Here is a 17907-nt window from a genome sequence, read left to right as displayed (position 1 = left end):
AGCGTATCATACTTGTGATGATTTTTTTCATCATATCTTTATCTATGTAATGAAATGCCACTTATATGTGTGTGTGTTAGTGTGTATGTATGTATGTGTGTGTGTGTGCTGAGATGAGGGAGCGGCTTGTTTTCTCCACACTGAGTAGGCTCCAGGAAAGATTATGGTATTGGAAATACTTGTAACAGCTAAGTACTGAGTTAACATCACATAAAAGGCTGAATTAAAGAATTTAAGCTAGCATCATAATGTAATGACTCAACACACATCTAGGTCACTATCAGTGTCGTGTCCAAGCTCACATGAGGCTGGATGATGCCTTACAATAGAACATCTGTCTTGGAAGACACACTAATATTTTTCAGGGTAGTTTTAGGAAAAAAGTGCATCTCGAAAGCCGTAGAATACAGTAACCAATCCCAGTAATTACAGACTCATCTGAGGGTACACAAGGTGATACCGATGAAAGAGGACATGTGGAACCTTTGGTGAAATAGCCATCTGCTTCCACAAGAACCTGTCAGTACAGCCATTAAATGTCTATCTCTCTGTCTCTCTCTCTGATCATCTTGAGATCACGTTCTTCAAGATGTGATGATCCAAGGTTCCACCTGCTACTGTCCTTAGTTGCATGAAGGTAAATGAATACAGTTCCTGCACACCCATCTTAACAGGTTGCTGCATCAGCATTCTTGAAACAACACTTTCATTGTGGGATGATCTAAATCTTCATCTCATAGCAAGACCATTTGATGACAATCTTATTATGAGTGTCACCTTCTCAACACACATCTTCAGATGCTTTGTCCTTCTCTGTTCTGCCACTCCCTTTCTTGACCTCTTCAATCCACTGGTCATTTCCTTCTCCTTGCCTTTTCGACTTTCTTGATTTAACAAAATTCCAAAGATTTTTCCACATAACTCACTCTCATTCTTTCATTCATTATGCTTGAGTTCTATTTTTTCAGCTTCAGAGCCTTCATTGAGGCAAGGCAAATCATCTAGATATTATCTACCATCATATATGTTTATTGTCCATCCTGTTACTGTACTATATCCATCAAAAAGGTTTCTTAAATGTTTCTGTGATTTCACAACTCACATCATCATATACAACCCATGGCTTCCAACTCCAGATTTCTGAACACATCAACTCAGAACAAAGATGATAAAAGCTAGTGATGCAAGTGAGAGAGAGAGAGAGAGAGAGAGAGAGAGAGAGAGAGAGAGAGAGAGAGAGAGAGAGAGAGAGAGAGAGAGAGAGAGAGAGAGAGAGAGATGAAATTGTAAAGGACAATTCCAAATATGAATGAAATGCATTACAAGTAGATTAAAACAAGACAGAGCCAAATGCAAGAAGAAAATATAAAGCAGTGATGAATTTCCTTGATGTTTTAACTGACAAAGAAACATATGCATCATTAACTGTATTACAGGTAAGTAAAACTATAAGGTTAATATATTGAAAATTTTGTAAATTAACACCTACCTGGTACATAACATCATCTACAACACTGAGCCAGTTCATTGTCTTCATCTATGCCAAGAGCACGCAAGTTTCTATCACTCCTGCAGAATCAACAATGGTGGTGGTGGTGGTGGTGGTGGTGGTGGTGGTGGTGGCGAATCAGCAGTAGTGATGTCAGCAGTGGTAGTGGGTGGCAGTGAGTCATGGTGGTAGTGGTCTTCTTGGTTGTGGAGGTATCAGTGTTTTCAGCGATGGTTGATGATCTTGGCATGACAAGTATGTAAACTTTATACCATTATAAGAGGTGAACTTTGCTTGAACTACATTCTGGATCTCGAAACAACAGAGAAATGTGTACGACCCTGTTCTATAGATTGCAAAGTCCGTTCTTTGCACAAGTACGTAAAACTGTATAAAATGTACGTAAAAGGTTTACTAGGTTTAGGAGGCATTTTGGATAGGTTAAGCACTCGTGGGAAGGGTACAAATGCATAAAAAAAGCCGTGGTAAGCACTGGACAATGTTTGCTGTTAGTTAAAAACACACGAACTGAAGATTAAACATGGCGGCCAACAGCTGAAGACGCGACCGACCCGCCACCTACCGGACAATAATTTGCAGGGAACGGACAATCGCGCGCATTTTAATATTCATCCTTAGATTAAACTGGACTCCAGAATTTGTCCATGAAGCCTGCAAAATCTGTTGATGGAGGTCTGATGTTTCGATGGTTAGGTGTACATTAATATGAGTAGCACACATCTCAAATTTATGAAGAAAAGTGATGACAAAGAAATTTAGGAATGTTTCTTTCAGGTTTCATCAGAGCTCTGAAAATTCCTAAGGAATTAAAAGAAAAAGTTTGTTACTTGTTACCTGCTGTTTTAGAAATAACATAATATACACACACACAAAAAAAAAAAAAAAAAAAAAAAATTAGGCTAATAAATATCATTCAACTTAGCATTTAATGACAAGAATATAAAGGAGAACAAATGAACTGGAAGATTCACATAGGGCTACATTTATGCCCATTCATTTACTAACTCATAAAATGACAAATCATTTATGTTCAGCTCCAGAATATTCTGCTATGTAATGCAATTTAATCAGTGTCACAAATATTATTAGTCTGGTGCTTTAAACCCCATAAAGCTAATATATAAAAAGTATTCAATATTTGCTAATTTATCCAATGTTTATTTCTTGTCACATATGTCTGTTACATTTAAATTATACCTGCTTATATAGTTACTTTTGTGTGTTTACCTGTTTGGCTTCCACCTGTGTTGCTGTCATGTCCACTTGTTCAACCTATTTTCTGATTACTTCTACAAAGATTTATATGACTGTGTTTATCCATCCATCTTTTTAACTTCCTTTTATGTAAGAACTCTGTCCAAAAACTAACAAAAAATTAAAAAAATAAATAAATAATAAAAACACTAGGCTAAATGGATGATTGAGGACACAGCATAAAGCCAAGACCAAATTTACCTTGAAATAAAAAAAATATTTACCTCTACCTGCTTATGTTTCCCTGTCTACATATATACGTTCATGCATTTAATTCCAGCCTGTGCTTACCTGTCTGTAAGTATAACACCTTTCCTGCATTTCTTCTCTTATCTGATTATCTATAGACCTGTTTTATTCCCATACTTGTATGTCTATCTACCTGTTCATTTGCCCATGTTTGTTTGTAATTAATAGCAAGAATGTTCTAGAAGTTCAAACATTTGGAAAGAATAGTTTTGAAGGTTCTGGAGTCTAGAAAGTTCTTTAATTTTTTTCACCAAATTAGTGTTGAATCTTTCTGGATTTCAAAACATCGCTGGCCAGTTTATAAAAATAAAAATTTAAAGAGAATAAGCATTATATTCTTTGTTTTTTAGATGAAAGGAAATGGAAAATAACATTAATTGACCAAAGACAAAAAAAGTTAAAATTTTGTTACACCGTGTAATTCAGAAGTGGAGTTTTGACTCTTGCTTGAACAAGTAAATCATTTGGATGTTCTATTAATAAAGTTATAAAGGCACCTGGCAAGTATTTACCTAGTTGTATTTACCTAGTTGTATTGTACAGGGTTCGAGCGGGGCTCATATTGGCCTGTCTCCATATCTCCATTTATCTAGTTTTCCTTTAAAGTCATGCACACTATGTGCTGTGACAATTTCCTTATCCAATGCATTCCATTTTTCCACTGTTCTGTGTGGAAAACTGTATTTTCCAACATCCTTCACACACTGCCTCATCCTGATCTTTTCATGCCCTCTTGTCCTACCATCTTCTTCCGCCAACAGCACCAATTTCCTTATCCAATGCATTCCATTTTTCCACTGTTCTGTGTGGAAAACTGTATTTTCCAACATCCTTCACACACTGCCTCATCCTGATCTTTTCATGCCCTCTTGTCCTACCATCTTCTTTCGCCAACAGCACCGAGTCTTCTTTGTCTATTTTTTTCAATATCATTCACTATCTTATACATTGTTATTAGGTCCCCACATTCTCTTCTATCTTGTAAGGTTGGCAGTCCCATTTCCTTCAGTCATTCTTTATATGTGAGGTCCTTTAATTCCTGCACCATCTTTGTAGCAATCTTCTGTATCCTTTCCAGTTTTCCTATATTTTATTTAGAGCTCGGAGACCATACCACTGCTGCATATTCCAGCCTTGAGCGTATCATACTTGTGATGATTTTTTTCATCATATCTTTATCTATGTAATGAAATGCCACTCTTATATGTGTGTGTGTTAGTGTGTATGTATGTATGTGTGTGTGTGTGTTGCTGAGATGAGGGAGCGGCTTGTTTTCTCCACACTCTGAGTAGGCTCCAGGAAAGATTATGGTATTGGAAATACTTGTAACAGCTAAGTACTGAGTTAACATCACATAAAAGGCTGAATTAAATAGTACTTAAGCTAGCATCATAATGTAATGACTCAACACACACATCTAGGTCACTATCAGTCACGTGTCCAAGCTCACATGAGGCTGGATGTTGCCTTACAATAGAACATTCGTCTTGGAAGACACACTAATATTTTTCAGGGTAGTTTTTAGGAAAAAAAGTGCATCTTGAAAGCCGTAAAATACAGTAACCAATCCCAGTAATTACAGACTCATCTCAGGGTACACAAGGTGGTACCGATGAAACAGGACATGTGGAACCTTTGGTGATGTAGCCATCTGCTTCCACAAGAACCTGTCAGTACAGCCATTAAATGTCTATGTCTCTCTCTCTCTCTCTCTCTCTCTGATCATCTTGAGATTACGTTCTTCAAGATGTGATGATCATGGTTCCATCTGCTACTGTCCTTAGTTGCATTAAGGTAAATCAATACAGTTCCTGCACACCCACCTCAACAGGTTGCTGCATCAGCACTCTTGTAACAACACTTTCATTGTGGGATGACCTAAATTAACATCTCATAGCAAGACCATTTGATGACACTCATTATTATGAGTGTCACCTTCTCAACACACATCTTCAGATGCTTTGTCCTTCTCTGTTCTGCCACTCCCCTTTCTTGACCTCTTCACCTCACTGGTCACTTCCTTCTCCCTGCCTGCTCGACTTTCTTGATTTAACAAAATTCCACAAGACTCTTCCACATCACTCACTCTCATTCTTTCATTCATTATGCATGAGTTCTATTTTTTTCAGCACACTCAGAGCCTTCATTGAGGCAAGGCAAATCATCTACATATCATCTACCATCATATATGTTTATTGTCCATTCTGTTACTGTACTATATCCATCAAAAAAGGTTTCTTAAATGTTTCTGTGATTTCCCACAACTCACATCATCATACACAACCCATGGCTTCCAACTCCAGATACCCAGCACATCAACTCAGAACAAAGATGATAAAAGCTAGTGATGCAAGTGGTGGAGAGAGAGAGAGAGAGAGAGAGAGAGAGAGAGAGAGAGAGAGAGAGAGAGAGAGAGAGAGAGAGAGAGAGAGAGAGAGAGAGAGAGAGAGAGAGAGATGAAATTGTAAAGGATAATTCCAAAATATGAATGAAATGCTAAGCGATATAAGTAGATTAAAACAAGACAGAGCCAAATGCAAGAAGAAAAATATAAAGCAGTGATGAATTTCCTTGATGTTTTAAATGATAAAGAAATATATGCATCATTAACTCTACTACAGGTAAGTAGATAAATAACTAAGGTTAACATATTGAAAATTTTGTAAATTAACACCTACCTGGTACATAAATAATCATCTCCCACACAACTGAGCGTTTCATTGTCTTCATCTATGCCGAAGAGCACGCAAGTTTCTATCACTCCTGCAGAATCAACAATGGTGGTGGTGGTGGTGGTGGTGGTGTGGTGGTGGTGGTGGTGAATCAGCAGTAGTGATGTCAGCAGTGGTGGTGGGTGGCAGTGGAGTCATGGTGGTAGTGGTCTTCATGGTTGTGGAGGTATCAGTGGTTGTAGCGATGGTTGATGATCTTGGCAAGATAAGTATGTAAACTTTATACCATTATAAGAGGTGAACTGCTTGCTTGAACTACATTCGACCCTCGAAACAACAGACAAATGTGTGTACGACCCTGTCTATAGATTGCAAAAGTCCGTTCTTTGCAAAAGTACGTAAAAAACTGTATAAAATGTACGTAAAAGGTTTACTAGGTTTAGGAGGCATTTTGGATAGGTTAAGCACTCGTGGGAAGGGTACAAATGCATAAAAAAAGCCGTGGTAAGCACTGGACAATGTTTGCTGTTAGTTAAAAACACACGAACTGAAGATTAAACATGGCGGCCAACAGCTGAAGACGCGACCGACCCGCCACCTACCGGACAATAATTTGCAGGGAACGGACAATCGCGCGCATTTTAATATTCATCCTTAGATTAAACTGGACTCCAGAATTTGTCCATAGTTTCCAAAATCTGTTGATGGGAGGTCTGTTGTTTCGAGGGTTAAGTGTACATTAATATGAATAGCACATCTCAAATTTATGAAGAAAAGTGATGACAAAGAAATTTAGAATGTTTCTTTCAGGTTTCATCAGAGCCTTGAAAATTCCTATGAATTAAAAGAAAAAGTTTGTTACTTGTCACCTGCTGTTTTTTAGAAATAACATAATACACACACACAAAAAAAAAAAAAAAAAAAAAAAAAAATTAGGCTAATAAATATCATTCAACTTAGCATTTAATGACAAGAACAGCAAGGAGAACAAATAACTGGAAGATTCACTTTGGGCTACATTTATGCCCATTCATTTACTAACTCATAAAATGACAAATCATTTATGTTCAGCTCCAGAATATTCTGCTATGTAATGCAATTTAATCAGTGTCACAAATATTGTTAGTCTGGTGCTTTAAACCCCATAAAGCTAACATATAAAAAGTATTCAATATTTGCTAATTTATCCAATGTTTATTTCTTGTCACATATGTCTGTTACATTTAAATTATACCTGCTTATATAGTTACTTTTGTGTGTTTACCTGTTTGGCTTCCACCTGTGTTGCTGTCATGTCCACTTGTTCAACCTATTTTCTGATTACTTCTACAAAGATTTATATGACTGTGTTTATCCATCCATCTTTTTAACTTCCTTTTATGTAAGAACTCTGTCCAAAAACTTACAAAAAAATAAAAAAATAAATAAATAATAAAAACACTAGGCTAAATGGATGATTGAGGACACAGCATAAAGCCAAGACCAAATTTACCTTGAAATAAAAAAAATATTTACCTCTACCTGCTTATGTTTCCCTGTCTACATATATACGTTCATGCATTTAATTCCAGCCTGTGCTTACCTGTCTGTAAGTATAACACCTTTCCTGCATTTCTTCTCTCTTTATCTGATTATCTATAGACCTGTTTTATTCCCATACTTGTATGTCTATCTACCTGTTCATTTGCCCATAAGCTTGTTTGTAATTAATAGCAATAAACTCTGTAAATTCTTAATCCACTGCTCACTTGTATGCCTGCTGGGAAGGCTTGCTCACAGTTGTTTCTTGGATGAGGTCATTCTCAAATCCACATGACACCTCGTCCTCTGCCCCAAGACAGTCAGCCTATGGGAATGTTCTTTTTTAATTTCCATGTCAAGGAGTTGGTGGAGAGTGAAGGAAAATATGTACAACTTTGATAAATTCATTAAGAAATTTAAGTGATATTTTTTTATAAGTGGTTTCAGCTGTAGTAATGTGGAAAACATTTAGCAGATCACTGCAAAAATAAACAGAGAGAGAGAGAGAGAGAGAGAGAGAGAGAGAGAGAGAGAGAGAGAGAAATACTGATACTGATACATTTATTGGCCCATATGTAATACATAACTTAACATCATTAACATTGATTAATTTGTGGACAAAGGCCTGTTGAGCTGAGGCTCTTTTACAGACAACAAAGAAAAACAAAAATAAACGAAGAATGACACCATTGAAGTTCAGGGCTAAGGCCTAGTACAAAATGCAAACACTAGTAATGACAATTATAATAGTAATATAGTGATATAATACTAAATATATAATGAAAATAATAATAAATTAGAAATAAAAAAATACTAATGACAATAATAATGATAGAAATTAACATAATAATAATGATCTTAATAAAAAATAACAATAAATAAAAATATAAATGAAAATTAATGAAAATAGTAGAACCAGTAAGAAAAAAAAAATTAAAGTAAAGGTAATAGTCATAATGAGAAGGAGGAAATGATTCTAACTAAAGTAAAATAATGATAAAAAAAATACTAATAAGGACAATAGAGAAAAAAAATAAAATAAAATAAATAAATAAATAAATAAATAAATAAATATATATATATATATATATATATATATATATATATATATATATATATATATATATATATATATATATATATATATATATATATATATATATATATATATATATATATATATATATATATATATATATATATAACATAACATAACATAAATAATAGGATAACAAAGGGACACCAGGGCCCATCTAGGTTATCCTGTATCAGTCGCACAGCGACCTCGTCATCAGTACTTAAAGATACACTTAAAAGTACACAATACATTATATACTAATTCTAAATATTTGGCCCATTAACAGCGAAATCCTCTACAATTTGTGGTCCCCATACATGGGGATCATGTCTTGTTTAACTATAGTAAATTTCTTATAAAAACTATCATGCAGTGCTATACATAATTATAAATCTAATAAATCTAAGTGCTTATCTAATCTGTTTTTAAACATTGTCAAACTAGTGCTATTTACAACCGTCTCTGGCAATGCATTCCAGAAGTCTACCACCCTATGACTAAAGAAATATTTTCTTATATCTAACCTGCAGCCTTGCCTTCTAATCTTCCTGCCATGATTTCTAGTCCTATTTCCCTCCTCTAAGGTAAAGAAAGATCTCACATCTATGTAGTTTGTATCTGAGAACATTTTAAATAACTCTATCATATCCCTCTTATACATCTCCTCTCAAATGAAAACATGTTTAATTCCTTTAATCTATCTCTATACTCCAGGCGCTTTAATGCTGGTATCATCCTAGTTGCTCTTCTCTGAACTGCTTCTAACATGTTGATATCCTGCCTATAGTGGGGTGACCAGGCCTGTATGCAATACTCTAAATGGGGCCTAACATAGGAATTATATAAGCTACGCACCACTTCCTTACTTTTATAACTAACATTTCTATTTATAAAACCCAGGATCCTATTTGCCCTATTTCTTGCTTCTAAACATTGCTTTGAAAATTTCATAGTCCTGTCTATCACTACTCCTAAATCCTTTCCTTCCTCTACTGCCTCTAGCCAACATCCCTCCATCTCATAGTTAAAGTTTGTGTTGTCTTTACCTAAATGCATAACCTGACACTTTTTAGAATTAAACTCCATCTGCCACCTGTCTGCCCATGCTATCAGCCTGTCCAGGTCTCGTATTCTGTAATTGTCCTTTTCACCCTGTACTGCACATGCTATCTTAGTATCATCCGCAAACTTTGCTACTTTGCTACTAATTTCTATATCTAAATCGTTAATGTACACCAAGAAAAGAAGAGGTCCTAGTACTGATCCTTGGGGTACCCCATTAACCACTTCCTTCCACATATTAAACCATAATAAACATACTGATAATAGTAACAATAATAATAATAGTAGTAATAATGATAATAGCAATAACAATAATAATAATAATAACAATAATAATAATAATAATAATAATAATAATAATAATAACAAATAACTAAAAATACTTGTAGGGTACAGTTAGAAATAATCATGACATAAACATTTAAGTAAGTACATAGTAAAGAAGATGCAGAAGAATGGAAATAGATTTAGCAAACAGTACATTGGAATTTATGAATAGTAATAAATACATACAACAGTTAAGTAAATACGTACAACAGTTATTATAAAAATAATAACGACAATCGTAACAAGAAAATAAATAAATAAAAATAAAAAGTATACATCATAACAGCGATTAATTAAGTCATTTATGAACAACAGCATATGCATACAAGAAAAAAATAAATAAATAAACAAAATAAAATAAAATAAATGAAAACAAATAAATAAATAAATAATTGAATAAATAAAATAGTATACATATGTTTATCAAGTTTCTCCAAAGAACATCTCTTTTGCTTTAATTTTAAAAAGTGTTTTTGATGAAGTGCTTTTGATATCCTCTGGTAGAAGATTCCACTGGGAGGCTCCTCTACTGGAAAGACACCGTTTGGCATGCTATGTCCTATACAATGGGATGGTAACATTATTGGGATACCTTGTGTTCCTGGCTGGTACTACACGTTGGAAGTCTCTTGTAATGTGTGGGAAGGATAACGACTTGTGGACAAATAATACAGTTTGCAAGGGAGAGAGAGAGGGGGTGGAGAGAGAGAGGGGAGAGAGAGGGGAAGAAAGAGAGAGAGAGAGGGGAGAAAGAGAGGGAGAGAAAGAGGGAGAAAGAGAGAGGGAGAAAGAGAAAGAGGGAAAATAAAGAAAGAAAGAAAGAAAGAAAGAAAGAAAGAAAGAAAGAAAGAAAGAAAGAAAGAAAGAGAGAAAGAAGAGAGAGAGAGAGAGAGAGAGAGAGAGAGAGAGAGAGAGAGAGAGAGAGAGAGAGAATGTACCGCTATCAATGATTATGAGGTGAGTGTGTGCATTAACCTAGTTGTGTTTTTTACAGGAAAAGAGCTATGCTCATGCTGTCCTACCTCCAGTCTCCATATCTGTAGTCATCCAGTTTAGCTTTAAAGTCATGAATATTTCTTGTCTGAACTACTGTTTCATCCAACTTGTTAAATATTTCTATGCTTCTGTTTGGAGAGCTATATTGCTATATTTCTTAATGTCTCTTATACACATGGTCTTTTTCAATTTCATGCTGTGTCCCCTTGTATTTCTTGAGTCCCACATAAATAGGCCTTCTTTGTTGAGTGTGTCCATCCCCTTCCATGCCCTGCATATTGCAGACCTCCTTTTTCTCTCCTCTGTTGCAATGTTGGAAGTTTTAGTATCTTTAATCTGTCCTCATATGTTGGGTCTTTCAAACTTGGATCCATTTCAGTTGCAGTTCTTTGAATCCTTTCTATCCTCCTCATATCTTTCTTATTACGTGGTAACCATATAAGTACAACATATTATAGGTTAGGTAAAATCATGCATTCTATTAATTTCATCATCTCCTCATCTATATACATAAATGCCCATTTAATTTTTCTTAGTAAATCATACGTTTCCCCAACTATGTTGTTGATGTGTTTTACTGGTGATAAATTGTTATTTATTCTGGTGATAAGTTGTTATTTATCGTAATCCCCAGGTCTCTTTTGTTTTCTGAATTTCTAACCCCCCCCCCTCCATAGTGTAAGATCTTTTCTGTCTTCTATTGCTTTTCCCTTAGTTCCTCACTTTGAACTTTTTTGCATAAAATTCTATTTCTCATTTCTTGCTACACTCATGTATATTATTCAAGTCTTTTGTAGCATTTCACAATCCATGTAATTTTCTACTCATTTCAGCAACTTTGGGTTAAAAGCAAATAAGCTTATACAACTATCCACCTCTTCTACCATATCATTAATATACACTATGAACATTACTGGGGACCAGGATTGTTGCCTGTAGAACTCCACTTATAACTCTGCACCATTTTGATTCTTCACCTTTTATCACTGTTTTCATTTCTCTGTCCTTTAAGAAGTATGTTATCCAATCCAGTACTTTTCCCTGCAAACCATTTATATTTTTAATTTCACATAGCAATCTTTGATGTGTACTTTATCTAAAGTTTTTTTTGAGATCCAGGTAGACACAGTCTGCCCATCTGTCCCTCTCTTGAATTATATCTATTGCTCTACCGAATAAGCTCAATAAGTTTGTGACACAAGACCTTCCACTTCTGAAACCAAACTGTCTTCCAGTTATTGTATGTGACTCTTCTAGCTGTTGCATCCATCAGTCTTTGACTATTTTTTCAGTTATTTTTGCAACCACGCTCATTAGGGACACTGGTCTGTTCTTCAATGGTTCTTCTTTGTTACCTTCCTTCAAAATTGGTAAAATATTTATCCTTTTCCAGTCTAGAAGAACTTTTCCTTCATTAAAAGAACATACTATGATGTTATGTAATATCTCTAACATGACATTCCCTCAATATCCAATTTGACACCCCATTAGGTACTTGAGCCTTATTCTTCCTGATTTTCTCAACTTCTGCATGGATCTTTCTCGTTTCCTTGTCCCTGTGACCCGTTTGTGTCAATTTAAACTTGTTTTCTTTGGTGAATACAGATTGGAAGCACCATTCATTATTTCTGCTTGTGATCTTGCATTCTCATATATATCAACTTTTAATCTATCTACTTTTTTTTTTTTTTTTAATTTTCCCATTAACATACTTATAAAAGAGCTTTGGCTCACTTTTGCATTTGTTAACTATGTCTTTCTCATAGTTCCTTTACTCCTCTCTTAGTGTTTGGACATACTAATTTCTTACTATCTTAAATTCTTTCTAATTGTTAAGTCCTCTTTTTCTCCATCCATTCCATGCTGTTTCCTTTTTCACTTTGCTAATTTACATCTTATTGTATAATGATCTTCCTTTCTCTCCCACTCACTGATTCTGGTTTTGGGAACATATCTTTTAATCCCTTTCTTATAAATATTCATAAATATATCCCACTACCTTGTACTTTATTTACTGTATATAGTTGATTCCACTCAGCTGCTGCAAAGTGTTCTCTTAAATTTGTGAAGACTGCCTTCCCATAATCATATCTTCCATTTTCTGTGGAATTCTTTCTTATTCACTGCTGACCCCCTTTCTAGGTTGAATTCAATTCATAGATGGTCACTTTTCCCTAAAGGGCACTGATACTTTATTTTTTCAATGACTTCAATCTCTTTCGTAAACAATAGGTCAAGCCTCGATGTCTCCTCATTTCCTCAAGATTCCAGAGCAGTGCTGTCTTTTTTTCTTGCAATTTCTACATCATCTCTTAACATAATCATGTGTGGGAGCATAAATATATACTTTTGCAACACTATAATTAATAAGAAATTAAAGGAATAAGGAATATTAGAGTTTGGTCAAAACTCATACATGCAAATTCTAATATGAGGCAGTGTTTCACACGTAAAGTCTTTCCACTGCTCTGTCTACAGCATCCCAAGAAAATGGACGGAGAATCTTAAACAATGGAAGAGTCTATTAATAAATTAAAATTAGTCTTCCTGTATCCTAAAAAATTACTACATAGTTACTTTTTTTCCAAAGGGTAGTGGCACCTGTTGTCTCATGGCTGGGCTGTGACTTATTTTCAGTATAAATTCAAACACTACATTGTGGCAGGACACTACTTAAAATAGTGGTAATAATGATGATGATGATATTACTGCAAAATTAATACAATAATAATAATAATAATAATAATAATAATAATAATAATAATAATAATAATAAAAAGAAGAAGAAGAAGAAGAAGAAGAAGAAGAAGAAGAAGAAGAAGAAGAAGAAGAAGAAAAGAAGAAGAAGAAGAAGAAGAAGAAGAAGAAGAAGAAGAAAAGAAGAAGAAGAAAAGAAGAAGAAAAAGAAGAAGAAGAAAGAAGAAGAAGAAAAAGAAGAAAAAGAAAAAAAATAAATATAATAACTAATAATAAAAATAATAATAAAAATAAAAATAATAATATAAAAATATTAATAATAATATAGAAATAAAAATAATAATAAAAATAATAATAATAATGCTAATAATAATAATATAATAACTAATTTCCAATAGTGTTAGTAGTAGTAGTAGAAGTAGTAATTATCTATTATTAATATTATCATTATTTTTATTATTATTATTATTATTATCATTATTATTAATACTATTACAATTATTATGATTATTATAAGAAGAAGAAAAAAGAAAAAGAAGAAAACATTAATAAAAATAATAATAATAATACAAAAAGAGAAACTACAAATCCTATCCTAAAACATGGCAATGATTTTCTACAAAAAATTAAATAAATCACCTGATGGTCACAGACACGTTGGGTGGGTAGGCAGGACCCCTCTCCCAGCAAACAGGTGACACCCCTGCAGTCACCGATGCTTTTTGATTCTTCAGGCAAGTTGGATGCATCCTTCATCATCTCTGTATACAAGCACACATATATAAGTGTATATTTATATATACATGTAGTATATATATATATATATATATATATATATATATATATATATATATATATATATATATATATATATATATATATATACATATATATACATATATATATATATATATATATATATATATATATATATATATATATATATATATATATATATATATATATATATATATTTATAATACATATATATATATATATATATATATATATATATATATATATATATATATATATATATATATATATATATATATATATATATATATATATATATATATATATATATATATATATATATATATATATATATATATATATATATATATATATATATATATATATAGAGAGAGAGAGAGAGAGAGAGAGAGAGAGAGAGAGAGAGAGAGAGAGAGAGAGAGAGAGAGAGAGAGAGAGAGAGAGAGAGAGAGAGAGAGAGACTCACCCAGCTTAGCGTATATCCAGTCCAGATGATAACTGAGACGAACATAGACTCCAGCATTCCCTGGCCTGGCACAACCACGCCCAAAGGATACCAACCCCACCTGCACCCAGCCCTCCTGTCGTCTGTGTGTGTGGAGTGAAACATGACTTAGACAGTGAAACCCTCACCAGCCTGTATGCCTGTTTTCTCCACTTCAACTGATTTTGTTTGTACAAATGTCTATTTTTTTTGTTTCACTATATTTCCATATTTCTAACACTTACTTAGTACACATCAGTGGTCCTCCTGAATCCCCCTGGCAAGCATCCTTTTGTCCTTCATCGTAACCTGCACAAAGAACTTCTTCATCGCTAAAAAAAGTCTCTTTCTTGCACGATGCTAAGATGGGAAGGTCAACCTGCTGGAGCTGCAAGGCTGTTGGATGAGAGAAGTGGATAACTAGATTAATCAGGATGAAGGAACGAGTCCATCAAATGAAGAAAGGATGAATAAAGTGAAAAAAAACTTGAGTCAGAGAAAACCAACAATGGAGAATATTGATGGAAGTGATCTGTTTAGGTCTGTGAGAATGAAAAAGAAAAGGATAAATGAGAGGACATTTGTTGAAAGAAAGAAAAACTAAATAGGAAGAAAGGCCAAGATGAGGTGAAAGATAAAATGAAGACGAAATATATGAAAAGGAATGATGTAGGTAAAAGAAGAGGAAAAAATGAGATACTGATGTAGACTGAGAAAAATATGAGGAATTAAAGAGACCAGATGAAAGTGATAAAAAATAGATAGAGAGAAAAAAATGGTGAAGAAAAAAAGATATGAAGGTTAGAAAAGTAGAAATGAGTTAAAATGTAAGACAAAATGTTACTAGGGAGTTGCATTATCACCACAAGTCATAAGAAAAGAGTTAAAGTCAATTGAACATAAGCTTTTAATCATCCCAGTACACAAATGGTGTGATGCTTGCCACCTACAGTCCTCTCCGTCCTCGTGTATGTTGCCCCACCCAGCAACTGTGCACATATCACCTTCCTTGGGGTATAGGTCTTTGGACAAACACACTGGCCGCACCCACCTGTATATAATGAGAAATTATTCATCATCTGATAAAAAACTCTCAACACTACTTACAAAGACGAGAAAATTTTAATTTAACTCTTCAATCATTATTCTGAAACTTATTTGTGGGCAAACAATTCTTTGGAAAGAATGAAGATTCCTTTTAGCATCATTATTTCTCACCACCACATTCCAGTCAACTTACGAGTTATGGAGGGTCTGTGTACCAGGTAGGTATGTGTGCTAAGTCCCATGTTTAGGCCCATACCATATAAAACAGAGTGGAAATGAGGCAAAGTTCAAATTTTCCTGTCAGTACCTTTCCAATGTACTGTGCACACAAGAAATAACTAAGCAGTATGTTGTCCACTATAACTGAGGTACATTGAGGTCCACTAACGGTTTCAATAGCACACATGAATGTCAGTGTTAGTCACTGCCACCTATTTTCATACAAAACTAACATAACTTGTCAATTAATTCATTGTTATTATGCATGGCTGTCAAATGGTTGAGGAAAAACATGTCTAGTCTTAACAAATAAGGAATTGTGTGGGTAGCACGTAAACCCACCATAAAATACCCTTAGTTGGTAGTGCGCCTTTAATGAGCTATAGCATAGTGCGCCATTAATGAGCTATAGCAAAACTAAATTGTACTGACCCACAGGGTGAGGTTGAAAATTTGAGGGACATTGCCATATTTCTCATTACTTCAAGGAAAACAGTTCTCTATTCAAAATAATCCATGACTTTACTAAAAAAGTCGGGTTGTGGACACAAGAAACATGAAGATATATGCAGATGATATGTCATAGGTAAATTAAATACAGGTAACTCTCAATTTACACGTGCTTGATTTACGCGTTCTTGTTATAACGCGACCGAAAAATTATTATAATTAATTCAATTTGCGCGATCGGTTTCGTTATACGCGATTTGACCCAACCGCATTTTCAAACTGAGCGCCAGACGCAATTTCAAACAACACGCCAGAGAGTTCCACAGCTGGCCGATAGATGGTAGCTCTGGGACAAGATCCAAGAAGCAGGCTGTTGTCTATGTTGGTACAGACAACCTCCATAGCAACCTCCTGCTCACATACCAACCTTCGTAAAATAGCAGCCACAAAGATTGCTGTTGGCGGATGGAAGTTGGTAGCCTGCCTAAAAGTGCTCATTGGCTGCCAGGAACTGGATCCAAGAAACTTTAACAACATCAGAGCAACCTCCTGCCGCGAAATGGCATCCGTGAACGCTTGGAGGGACTGTGATGAGGTTGCTATCAGGTTGCTCTCAGATTGCTCGGAAAACCACCTCTTGAGGTGGTGTTACTGTCTTGTATATGCATTCATGTTCACAAAACAACATTTCTATTAGCATTTAACAAAGCTTGCCCCCAAGAAAGGATTGTTTTGTAATGCATAAAGTGAAATCTTACATGGAATACCAAAAAATGAAGCAGAGATGAGATCGCCCACAGATGAGGCAGAGACTCGTGGTGACTAGGCCGCTTCTTCTTCTTCTTGTGACCCTTTTAGCTTACGTGTTGCTTTCACCACGATATTTATGTTTCCACTCCTCTATTGCCTGTTATAATGGATATCATATCTTAGTATTCATATACGCTCATGCCATGAGGATAACCTTGACTGTGTGGCACAGTGATATTGAATTACTGATGAAATACCATGGTATTTCATTAGTAATTCACTATCACTAATGAAATACCTTGGTATTTCATTAGTAATTCATTATCACTCAGTGCCACGGAGTCGAGGTTATCCTCATGGCGGTATGTATATGAATGCTATATGATATCGATATAACAGGCAATGAGGAGTAGAAATATAAATATCGTGGTGAAAGGTCACAAGCAAGCCTAAGGTCTGAAAGCAGCGGCTGATTTGCCGTAAGTCTCCGCCTCGTCAGTGGCCGATCTTATCTCCGCTTTATTTTTTTGGTATTCCATGTAATTCACTATGCGATCAAACAATCCTTTCTTGTGGGCAACCTTTGTAAAAAGCTAATTGAAATGCTTTTTTTTTTATACCATGTGGGCTTTTCACAGAAATTTATGGGCTAAAGGGGATACTGTTAGGGTACCTCCTATCTCAAAGCTCACCAGCTAGGAAACTGTTACCCCGAATGAGGAAGTCCAACCTATTTTGTGAACATAAATGCATATATAAGACAGTAACACCACCTTCAGAGGTCGTTTTCAAAGCAACCTGAGAGCAACCCGAC

The 17907-nt window shown here is 34.6% G+C and overlaps 1 protein-coding gene across 1 annotated transcript in view; it reads right to left on the bottom strand.

The window, feature by feature from the left end:
• The window catches only part of LOC123507730 (serine protease nudel-like), a 165825-nt gene extending 149909 nt beyond the window's left edge, over positions 1-15916 (bottom strand). The window contains 8 exon segments of the mRNA XM_045260891.1: positions 5692-5887; positions 5889-5941; positions 7434-7531; positions 14006-14127; positions 14610-14731; positions 14873-15023; positions 15578-15678; positions 15846-15916. Coding sequence (XP_045116826.1) covers positions 5692-5887; positions 5889-5941; positions 7434-7531; positions 14006-14127; positions 14610-14731; positions 14873-15023; positions 15578-15678; positions 15846-15916 — 914 coding nt within the window.
• Positions 15917-17907: the final 1991 nt, after the last annotated feature.

The sequence above is a fragment of the Portunus trituberculatus genome, chromosome 23 (genome assembly GCF_017591435.1).
Source record: "Portunus trituberculatus isolate SZX2019 chromosome 23, ASM1759143v1, whole genome shotgun sequence".
Taxonomy (NCBI): domain Eukaryota; kingdom Metazoa; phylum Arthropoda; class Malacostraca; order Decapoda; family Portunidae; genus Portunus; species Portunus trituberculatus.
Note: the sequence above shows the minus strand (reverse complement) of the source record. Positions and strands in the feature narration are given on the sequence as shown.